Source organism: Neomonachus schauinslandi, chromosome 6 (assembly GCF_002201575.2).
Source record: "Neomonachus schauinslandi chromosome 6, ASM220157v2, whole genome shotgun sequence".
NCBI lineage: Eukaryota > Metazoa > Chordata > Mammalia > Carnivora > Phocidae > Neomonachus > Neomonachus schauinslandi.
The window spans coordinates 26,575,915-26,587,569 of NC_058408.1; the positions used below are offsets into that span (position 1 = coordinate 26,575,915).

At 54.7% G+C, this 11,655-nt stretch overlaps 1 protein-coding gene across 1 annotated transcript; it reads right to left on the reverse strand.

Moving 5' to 3' along the window:
- Positions 1-1,079: 1,079 nt before the first annotated feature.
- OPTC (opticin) lies at positions 1,080-6,866 on the reverse strand. Its single transcript, XM_021686595.1, has 6 exons — positions 6,589-6,866; positions 5,798-5,933; positions 4,094-4,252; positions 3,063-3,265; positions 1,748-1,843; positions 1,080-1,250 (listed from the first exon to the last, which is right to left on the reverse strand). The coding sequence occupies exons 1-6, from the start codon at positions 6,805-6,807 to the stop codon at positions 1,080-1,082; spliced, it is 984 nt and encodes a 327-aa protein (XP_021542270.1). The 5' UTR covers positions 6,808-6,866.
- Positions 6,867-11,655: the final 4,789 nt, after the last annotated feature.

An 11,655-nucleotide genomic window follows, 5' to 3' on the forward strand; every position in this document is an offset into this window, starting at 1 on the left:
GGATGGAAACCCGCTGCCTGGCGGAGCCACACGCTCAGAGGCTATCCAGTAAGCCAGGAACAGGGGAGCGCTACAAAGAGGGCATCCAAGTGAAGATTCCTGTCAGTCTCCATCCTTATGAACGGCTCCCTCTAGATCTAACAGGCAGCGCTTGGCCTAGGAGGAGCAAGAAAATAAAGAAAGTCCCATAGAAACCCCACCCTACCCCTAGTGGTGAAATAGCTCTTCTTTCTCCTCAGTGGTGTGCTGGCAAATGCTTAACCACCAGCTTTCCCTCTCAAAGGATCCAGGCATGTAGCATTTACTGATTTCTGGGGTGTGAATATTCTCACCACGGCCAATTTCAAACTACCAATGTGATGTCACTGAGTGTCGCTGGGAAGAGATGAGCACGAGGGGTATGTCATTATATAGTACGTCATAGACATAAATAAGTTCAAGAACATGGTTACTAGTAAAATATAGTAAAATAATGGGAAAGGAATGAGTTTGAGTATTCATTACATTTATTTTCAACCTAATATATTTAAATGTGAGCTTATAATTTAATCTTTAATAAAAGCTGTGTTTAACGACTGGCTTACAAAATTCTGGAAAATGTAATAATTGGTTCTGCAAGCAAGCCTAGTAGTAAGAGCTGGCTGAAGCCTGCCACTGCTTCTCCCGATTCCTCCTTCTCTTTCTCCTCTTCCTCTTCCATGACTTCCCGGCATTCCGTGTGGGTAGGGGGGATGGGGAATATGGCAATGAGCTTTGCTGTAGACGCTGCTCTTCTGAGTCAGGAGCCATAAGTTGTTAAGGAAAGAGGATGAGAAATGCAAATTTGGCTACTGAAGGACATTAACGCACGCACGTGTGTGTGTGCGCGCATGTATGTGTCTCTGTGTGTACGTGTGCGTGCGTGTGTGCATGCGTGTGTGTGTGTGTGTGCACGAGCGTGTAGAAGGTGGCGGACGGGAATGGGGGTGAGTTTTGCAACTGGATCCGGAGGCCGATTCCGGCCCGAGCGAAAGCCCATCGTGCGGAGGCGGCGGGCGCCCGCCGAAGGCGGTGAGGGCCTCCCCAGCGCGGCCGGTGACCTAGCAGCAGCGGCCGGTGGGGAGCCGCGGCAGGCAGAAGTAGGCGCTGGGGAAGAGGCCCAGGTTGATGGGATTGCCGTCCAGGCGGATGTCTTCCAGCTGCCTCCGGCTGTGTTTGTGCTCCTCGGAGTCGCAGAAGGCGTCGCTCTGCATGGTCTCTATCATGTTATTCTGGAAAGAACACACTGACAGCTGCCAACCTCTGCCTGGAGAGTGCCCTCAGGCAGCGCCGAAGGCGCATCCGTCAGCTCTCCCCAGCAGCTCCCCTCTTGAGAGTGGAGAAACCGAGGCACGTAAGGCCAAGGCCATGCAGCAAGGAGGGAGGAGAGGCGGCACGTGGAGGATGGATGGAGAGCCAGGGTAGAGAGTAAGAGGGACGAGGGAGGAGGAGGAGACAGAGCCGAGGGGAAGGCAGGGGAGGAACAAGCAGTCAGCTGAGATGGGAGGAAGGACATGGAAGGACAGGAAGCACTTTCAGGAGAAGGAAAGGAAGGCCGTCACGCCGAGGCTGTGGACAGTGGCCTGGGCAAGACCTCCGATCCCTGTCTCCGGTGAGCTCTCAGTGAAAGGAGACGCCTGCCCCTGCTGCCTAAGGAGGCTCCCGGTTATCTGACCTCCACCCCCTGGGCTGTATTCAATGCTCTTGCTCTTGGGGGGGTGCTGCTCACCTGCAAGTGCAGTGAGCGCAGGCTCGGGGGCAGAGGCCCAGGGATGGAGTCCAGAAGGTTGTCAGCCAGGTAGAGGAACTGCAGCTTCTCTAGCGCCTAGGGAGGAGGCAAAGGGCATGGGAGGCTGGCAGGTGCTGCTGGACCCGGCAGGGATGGGCGCCTGATGTGACCCCATTCGTTCCCTGAGGGTCTCTTGAGCCTCAGCCACGTGCCAGGCTCGGCACTGGGGGCTGCAGGGGACACCCAGTCTCTCGGGAGTTCACAGGCCCTAACTCCCACCGGATGCAGAAGGATCGTGCCTGCCACTGAGGTCTGGCAGCTGGGGGGGCGTGAAGGAGTTGGTCAGCTGCAATGAGCAGCAGGTGAGGGGCGGGCAAGGGGCAGGGATGGCGTGAAAGGGAGGACAAGGGGACAGTTCAGTCCAGCCTCAGCCTTTCTGCTATCAGAAAGGGATTTTCCCAAATGAAAAGTCTCCAAATGTTAAACCCAGGATGGCTGTGAAGAGCATGTTCAGGACACATCCAGAGCCACCGAATGAGAGCCACAGGCACACAAGGCAAACTAAGTCTGCAAGTGTGACGGAGCTGGGGGCAGTCGTGACCATGCTGCTCGTCATCTCCGCACCGGAACTACTCCTGGAGTTCATCCGAGCCCTGTCGAGTGGGCAGCTGCTGGGGCCCGATTTTTGCCCAGTGTTTAGCCCTTCCCATCAGAACCGGCCAGCCAGCGATCAGTCAGATTGTCTCCCTTAAGCACTTGCTCACAGAAAGACAATGATTAGTTAGTGCTGGGTTTTGGAAATAAAGGTTTCTGTAGAGTTAGTCTTGGAGTCAGCACTATTGCAAGTCACGTGCAAGCCAATGTTTTCGGGGAGCAGAAGCTGAGGGTGCAGACAGGTGAACGGAATGGACGCACGGAGAGAAGCCAAGAGACCGCATGCCCGGTAGAGGGAGAGGGAGAGCTGCTGACCTTGGCTTCTGATGCCCCCCCAACCCCCCATTTCCAATAACAGGCCCACGAGGCCTGAATTTCCTTCTCCTGGAGGTTCTCGGGCTGGCATGTTGTTAAACACTCTTTCTTGAGTCAGAATTGGTCTCTTGCAACAACAACAACCAAAAAGTTTAATAAAACAATGGGAACAGATGAAGAAAATGGGGTTTGATTTTCAGACCCAGAATAGGGTTGGAGCTGGGCTATCCCAGGAGGGCATGGTGTGTGTGTGTGTGTGTGTGTGCGCGCGCGCGCGTGCACGTGTGTGTGTGGCTGTGGGCACGGGTGGCAGGTGGGAGAGGGTGGGCTACATGCCCTGGCTCACCCTGAGTGCTTCAGGCTGTATCCCCGAGCTCCGGAGCCGGTTCAGGCGGACGTCCAGGACCTCGATGCTGGCAGGCAGCACAGGCAGAGATGCCAGTTGGTTCTCTGGGAGGATCAGATCCTGCAGGGCAGGCAGCAGCCGGAGAGCATCATCATCAATGGAGAAGATGGCATTGCTGGAAAGGTCAATCCTCTTCAGTTTTGCTATGGGGCATGGGGGAGAACACAGAGAGACACAGGACCTGTCATCTTTCCTTGCCCCTGCTGGACCCACCTGTACCCTGCTCCATCCCTTTTAAGATGGGGAAGGCCAGCCAGTTCTCCACCTGCATGGGGTCCCAGCTGGGAGAATAACATCATAAACCAGGACCCCCTGGAAAGCCCTCAGATTCTGCAATACAGAACTCCAATACCTGGAGTTCTATCCTCTGTGGTGGCTGCCCACCTTGGATGGGTTTGGTAGAGGCAAGACCCAACAGGCCCACCGATGCCTGGACCCATTCCACCCCCACCCTTCACCGCTGGTTTACATAAAAGGATGCTGTGGCCCAGAAGGCTGTGGGAATTAGTGGCAGAGTCTGGATGAGAGCCCAGGTCTCCTAGCTGAGGCAGAGTATAAGGCATAAGGGAGCAAAACACACAACAAACAGCAAACAGGTAAACAGCATCAGGGCTATGGAGCTGATTTAGCCCGGCCTTGTCCAGAGGCCAGGAGGGTGCAGAGCTACAGTGCCTCAGAATACTGAAAATGTAGGCTTGATCCTATCTTCCCCTTCCCAGCTTTCCAGAGCTTTGGGGAGAACACATGAAACGGGGCACTTTTATTACCCAAAATCTTCAAGGGAAGGGATTAGAGAGACTTGGGGCTATTTCCATTTGGTACTGGGGAGACTGAAAGCTAGCAGGGAAAGGCTAACTCAGGTGGGACACCGTGTCTGTGACTGTTCATGTGGCTGCGGGGGGGGCAAGGCAGAGGGCCTGGGGGTTCCCTCTGCCAGGCCTGCCCTCGTCTTCTGCCAGAGCACCACATACTCAGCCCTTGGAAGTCTCCGGCGCGGATCCGGCGGATGCGGTTGAAGCGGGCGTACAGGTAAGTGGTTGTCTTGGGAAGAGGAGGGATGTTCTCCAGGTCAGTATCGTCACAGTACACGGAGGAACCGAGGCACACGCAGACCAGACATGTGGGCAGGCCTGGCCCAGGTGGAAGACAGAACAAAGGGAGACCCTTCTCAGACCTCCTTTAGCCTCTGGGACCAATGGTGCTCACTCAGGGAGTGGCTGAGCCATGGCCCGAACGGAAGGTCACAGTGTTGGCTGCTCCCAGCCTGGCACTCAGCCCCCAACCTAAGAGAGGCAGATCCATTCCCAGTTATTACCCAGTCCCGGCCCCCTGGTGCTTTTATCAGTCTCCAGTCCTCTATAGGTTTTTCTGGGCCTAGGTGGGTGTTTCTAGGACATCCATCGGTCTCTTTTCTATAAGGCTCCTCTCTGGTCCCAAAAGGCACAATGACGATGAAATAAAGCCAGAATTAAGTGGACTGGCCAATGGTTGCTCGCCCTGCCAGCTGCCTTGTGGGTGAGGAGCGTGTTCTGTATGGCTCTGAGAAGTGCAAGAAAGCCACGGTGGAGTGGACCCTGCTTGCCCAGAATTCATTTCCCCTTCTTAGGGGGTCAGCATCCCAGTTTTCTGTTGGGCAACAGCTCTCTCCTGTTCTCATTCCATGACCAGTGGTCATCAGACATGGGCCAGGCCATCCAACCCAAACTGGCTTTAAAAAGTTGGGAGACTCTACGGGCTCATAGGCCTGAAGAGTGCAGGCGGTTTCCATCACTCGCCATTACAAGGGACAGAGATAATGGGAGACCAGCAGTCGTCCAACTCAAGGGGGAGGTCGGCTAGCAGTGACACAGCCCCACAGTGAAGAGGCAGCTCTTCTTTGCAGGCAGTGACCAAGGTAGGTGGAGCAGAGATGATCTCAGCGTCCTTCTTAGCCCAAGGCCTTGAATGACACATGCAGCTGAGGCCCTTTATGGTCTCTTTAAGCCTGAGATCCTGTAGCTCTGAGAGGTCACAGATTCCTACTGATGCCCCAATACCCTAGATCCACCCAAGGCAAATATCTCAAGAGAACAGGAGCCAGGGCCAAGCAAGTCAGGAATTAACTGCATGCCTCCTCTGCTCCAGTCCTGATGCCCAGCAGAGCGCCAACCCTTCCCTGCCGGATATGCCAGCATCCCCGTCTCCAGGAGGGCATCAGGGAGGGGAAAAGAGCTGCTAAGGGGGGAATTTAGAGCCGAAAAGCAGTATGACTGCCTCATTTGCCCCCATGCCAAGTGACAGCCACGAAGTTATTTATTCTTCTCTACAGGCTTTTAATTGTCTCTAATCTAATTACCACTCAAACTGGTCCCCTAGTGATGCTGTTAATTAAGGTAGGGTGGCTCTGCTAAGCATAGCAGAGTGCTGACTTTTTCTTTTTTTTTTTTCTCCCTCCTATCCAATTTGTGCATTTAGCCAAAAGCATTAGGGATAGCCAGCTTCCCCCTTTGGGTTTTCTTTCTTTTTTTCTTTCTGTTCTTCCTGTGGCTATTTCTCCTCCTCTCCCTTACAGTGAGGGCTAGCCCCAACCTTTCACTCCCTACCCTGACCACACTTCGCCATGGTAGGCCTAGTGCTGGGTCATGGCTGCATGGCCTATGACCCATGTGCATCGGGACCTGTGACCGTGAACTCACCGTGGCTGCTTGGCGAGTCCAGGAGGCCCAGCATCGTAGGCCGGCTCATCCTGGGCTTTGAAGAGAGTTTCCTCGGAGTCACTGTGCTCTGAGTGGAACCGATCCTGGTTGGAGGAACCAGGCTGGTCACTTTGACCTGGAGACAGAGCACACAGCACACAGTAGGCGAGTTTTTGCCTGAGAAGGACTTTATTTTGAACTCTGGGGGCCTCAGTGACCAGTTTCAAACTTGCGAAGAGTCACCGTGGAGAAAAGGGGAGGGAGGAAGGGAACTTCCTAAAGAGCAGCATCTTCCTTATATGGAGAAGGAAACGGGCCCAGGGAGGGGCACTGACCACGCTCACACAGCTAATGGGTGCAGGCTTTGGATCAGCCCCTGCAAAAGCCAGGAAGGGCCAAGAAAGGATTTCAGACTAGAAGACAGCCTAAGAGCAGACGGGGTCGTGGGGCTTCTTTTTCTAGTGAAAGTATGAAGACATGGCTGACCCCCGCCCCTCCCAGTGAGATATGGTTTATGGTCTGACTTAAAGGCAGGGGGACAGATATAGGACTTCTAAGCAGCGGAGGATCCCATCAAGTTTACTACAAACCAGCTAAGAAATTGAACTTTTGTTGTCCTCTTTCTTAGTATCATCTAAGTGACAAGTTTCTATGGAAGCACAAGCATCTCCTCCTCCTGGAGAAAGAATGGAGGCTTGGAAGGCCTGCACGGTGGACAGCGGGAGAGGGGCCAGGCCCCCGATGCCCAGTGTCTTGCAGGGAATGCCGCTGGTCTGCTGTGTGCCCCTTACCTCGGGGAGCTGGTCCCCATAGTCCGTGAGCCCCTCATAGTCGCTCAGGTCAATGACCTCGTCGTAGTTGTCTAGGCCCAGGTCATAGTTGTCCAGGACTGCATAAGCATCACCTTCCCCGAGCGTCTGATCTCTCCTCTTCCTCTCCTTGGGGAGAGAAGCTGTCCCTGCCCCCAGCAGCATCAGACCCAGCAGGCTCAGGAAAGCCAGGAGCTCCATGGGGGCCCTGGGAGGAGGCGGCAGCAGAAATGAAGATGGGGCTGAATCACCTAAGCGTCCAGTCCTGGGGAGCGCGCAGGAGGAAGGGCAGCCATCTAAGAGACAGGGCTCTCTCGAGCTTCGGCTTCATGGGAACCGCTCACAAACTTACCCCACTTCCCGCCCCCACACTTGCAGACCCACGCCATTCATGATACACCAGTGCAGTGCGTTCATTGCATGTGCAAGCCCCCGAAAGGCTGGGGCTATCTTGGCGGGAGCACCTCCTGCCAGGCCCTCCTACCGCCACCCCACTTTAGTGCCTACATGCTCACACATACGCTTCTATTCACTCACACAGTCGTGTGTAGACACCTGGCAAAGGCTCGTTTACTCCTCGCATGCACACCCCCTCTTACTTAGGCACACTCTCGTGCATTTATACGGATGTTCTCTCTTGTACAACCACACACACAGAGTACAACCATTAGTCACTAAGCTAGGTTTAGAGAAACTTCATCATCAAGGAGTCTTGTGGCTTTTTAAAAGATTATTCAGTCACTGGGGCGCCTGGGTGGCTCAGTCATTAAGCGTCTGCCTTTGGCTCAGGTCATGGTCCCAGGGTCCTGGGATCGAGCCCCGCATCGGGCTCCCTGCTCGGCGGGAAGCCTGCTTCTCCCTCTCCCACTCCCCCTGCTTGTGTTCCCTCTCTCGCTGGGTCTCTCTCTGTCAAATAAATAAATAAAATCTTTAAAAAAAAAAAAAAGATTATTCATTCACTCACCCCTTTGCTCAACAAACATTTATGGGGTGTCTATTATGTTCCAGGCACTGGACTTTTCTCTGGGGGTGCAGAAATAAATAGGGCACACCTAGTGCATTCAGAGGACATGGGTTTAAAAGCTGACATATAGCCTAAAAAAGAACGTTGGTTTATAAAATATACTTTCTAAATGCAGCTTTTTTAGAAACAAATGATTACAGAAACAAACGTGTTCTTTGTATGTGGCCGTGGGAGTGTGTGCACATCTAGAGCGTTCCCTGGGTGTCTGCGTGTGTGCACAGGTAATTGTGTACGTGCACGATGAGCACGTGAGCGCGTGATGAGCGTGTGTCCGTTTATGCTCATATGCACGGAGCGGGGAGGGAATGTATGTGGCGTGCGTGTGAGGGAGCTGGTGTGTTTGTGATAGTGCAGCCCTCCCCAAAGCCAGCTGCCTAAGTGTCTAGCAGATTCTCCCCCTCTGTTAACCTTAGCTGGGCTAGGGGTAAGCCCTCTGCGGTAGCAAGAGTGAGCTCTCCATCAGAGCCTTCCCCCATCCCCACCCTCCAACTTCCCTTGCTTAGAGCCTTAAACTCCTTCCACTCCCCCCAATCCTGCCCGCCTGCACCCAGGCCCCTCATTTGCATCCCAAAGGGGCCCAAGGGCCCCAAACCTTGAACCTTACCCACAGGTGCACTCTTGTTTCAGAACCAAGCCTCGCAGCTTCCAGAGAAGTGGGGACACTGGTGGAAAGGCCGTCTGCGTGGGCCAGGGTACAGGCGGGGAGCTGGCTGAGGCCAGCATGTGGCCAATCAGACTTCTCCTCTTCCTGGTGTCCAGCTGTTTCCCCTCCTCTCTGCTCAGCGGGAACCCCATCCCAGTCTTTTGTTTGGTGAGAGGGCGTTCTCTCTCTCTCCCTCTACCCCCTCCACTCCCACCCTCATATGCACCCCTCCCCACCTCCCACCCTCACCTCTCCTTCTCTTGCTCTGTCTGCTGCTTTTCTCTTTTCCGAGCCACTGTTGAGAGGACTGGCAGTTTCTTCTCTCTAAGGGAGCGGGCAGCAGGTGATGGAGCACTCAGAGGGATGGGGCTTGCCTCTCTAGCTTTTTTCAGATGGAATCCAAAGATTCAAAGAGGCTGAATTAAGGCACTCTGACCACACCGCCACCCACCACCTGGAGCCCCAACATGGGACCATGACTGAACCAAAATCACCAGAGGGAGGCTCTGGTCCAAGAGAAGGTGAATGGGGGACGAGGTAGGATTTGAAGACCAATTTCAAGTTCCAGGATGATGATGATGATGATGATGGCAAGGAGGATACAAGAACTTTTCTCCATCTGCTGAGATTGGGCCCCAATCATGAACACCAGAAGCCACTGTGTGGGGTCCTCAGGGGGCTGAGAAGAATCATCTCCCCTCATCCCCCACCAAAGATGTCTGTATCAGGAGGATTCTCGTTTGCTTGGTGCCTCGTGCTGCAGTGTGAAGGCAGGAGTGGGGGGCGGGGGGCACGGCTAAGCGTTTGAGGGGAGTTCTTCAATGCTGCCCCTTGTTCCCTCCTCCCTCCCCCGACCAGACCCTGAATCCTGGCTGTGAAGCTCCCGGAAGATCATCTAGTCCAACAGACTTGGACTGAAGTTGGCTTATCCAACAGACAAGAGACTGAGGTCCAGCTAGGTGCAGTGACTTACCCAAGGTCACACAGAGCCAGGGTCAGGGCCTAGATTTCCTGACGCCCAGGCCAGAGAGTTGTCCTTTGTTCATATGACCTTGCCCCTTTTCACCTTATCCCCCCTACCCTGCACACCCCAGTTCCGAGACCATGTGCCTCGATGCCCTCGGAACAGATGGCCTTGGCAGGACTCATCTCTGCCCTGGCATGCCAGGTGAAGGGGCAGATCGCACAGCCTGGCCCAAGGTGCAGTGCTTGGCCTGCGGTGTTCCTGGGCGCCAGCCGGTGAGGAGGCGGCATCCCCCAGCCCAAGGACCTGGTCACCAAAGGGACACCTGTTTCCGTGCCCCTGGCAGCTCACCATCTGGGGAGAGGCACCAACAGGGGCTCTGCTGGGTGGAGGGGGAGGTAGCCCAGGAGCCAGCAGGGTGCCCAGGAAGCAGATGGTACATTTGGCGCGCTGTCCTCCCCGACTCTCTCTGCACAGCCTGGGCTTTGCAGGCAGAGACTAACCCTCCCCCAGGCAGGCTGGGCTCCGCTCCCCCTCCCCGTCCCATCCCACGCCCTTTATTCCCTGCGAGGAAAGCAAATGAGACTGTTCATTCATTCCCCCTGCTGCCTGCCCCCACTCTCCCTCCCCACTTTCTCGGAGACACGCACCCGCAATTGGTCGTCCCCCACGCGCTTTTTAAGCTCTTCGGGCCCCGCAAGCACAGCCAGTCTCCTAGGGCGCATGTGCAGGCAGCCCTTCCCACTCCCCACCCCGCACCCCAGGAAAGAGCCCCTTCGGCGCAGTAGTCTCATCTCAGACCCTCTCCCAGCTTCTACTCTCGCTTCTACAAGCTCGCCGGTCACACGCTCTAGTTCCCGTGGAGTTCAGGACTGTCCATGGCATGCGTGTGTGACCTGCGTGGGAACGCGCTAACCTTCATGCTGTTGTGGCATGTGGCTCTGCTCCCTGGGGGCCTGCACGAAGGGGCCGGAGGTGCGGGACCCTTCTAATCCCCGTGTCTCATTAGGAGAAGCACAAAGCATGCTGATGGAAAGGAGGTGGCAGGCTGTGGGGACAGGAGTCTAGCCAGCTGACCTTGTTGCTGCCCCTTTCATGGGCGGGCATGGAAATTTCAGGAACCCTCCTGCTTTTTGGACAACAGGGATATATTCCCTGCTGAGGGCCTGTAGCAACATAACTCTGTGACCTAAACCCATTCCTCTCCCTTCCTCAGGCACTACTCCATGCCTTCCTACCTTTTGGCTCATGCTGTTTCCTCTCCTGGTTATGTCCGTCCCCACCCCCACCCACCCCACCCCCCCGCCCCCGCTTCCCCCACCAGGCAAAATCTGATTCATCCCTGAAGATCCAGCTCAAATGACAGGAGCCATTCTGGTGTCCCTCCACGGGGGTAGAGGCCCTCTCCACCATGCTCTTTGTACGCTGCATCACTACAAACACTTAGGACATGGGATTACTCCATGGACTTTCCCCTTTCCCAAGCTAAGAATTCCTCATGGGCAGGGACCCGGATATTACATCCTTGAATTCTTGGACCACGCAGGCGAGGTCCACTGAAAGCCTGCTGAGTTGAACTAAGCAGGTGTTAAGGAGGCAGATTGGGAGGGGTGGGGCAGCATCTGGCAGTTTTCATGCTAAAGAAAACGGGGTGGGGGGCAGGGGGGATCACAAACTCACTTCTGAGTCAACCGTCTGCCTGAAGACAGACTTCCGGGCACCCGGTTCACACCCTTCGGCATGGCCTGGAGAACCTTCGGTCTTCACCCCCGATACAGCTCTGCGGCTAGTTTGTCTTCCTTATGCCGCAGCTCTGCAACTAGCCTGTAAATTGCCCTTGGTGGGAAATGGTGACTGTTTTGTGTCTTTCAGCATCTGGCTCTGGACTGAGCATTTGGGAGACGCTCAACAGTTTGATATCTGTGGTTTGAAAGAATCTGAGCCTCTGGGCTTCAAAGGTAGCTATTGGATTTCTGATCTGACTTCTGGAATAATTTTTCATGACAGTTGTGAAGTTTGGGGGAAATTTGCCAAGAAAAGGCTTTGGAATGGTTTTCTTAAGAGTTTCTTAGGAATGAGGGGCGCCTGGGTGGCTCCGTTGTTAAGCGTCTGCCTTCGGCTCAGGTCATGATCCCAGGGTCCTGGGATTGAGCCCCACATTGGGCTCCCTACTCGGCGGGAAGCCTGCTTCTCCCTCTCCCGCTCCCCCTGCTTGTGTTCCCTCTCTCGCTGTCTCTCTCTCTGTCAAATAAATAAATAAAATCTTTAAAAAAAAAAGAGTTTCTTAGAAATGGGGTCCTTTCTCCACCCATCTCCTTGGAGCCAGGTAAGAGATGGGAGGTGGGGGGAGAAGGGTGGCAAGAGAACTTCAAGGTATTCTTGAGTTGTTCACTCTGTCAAGTTCAAGCAGGATATTTT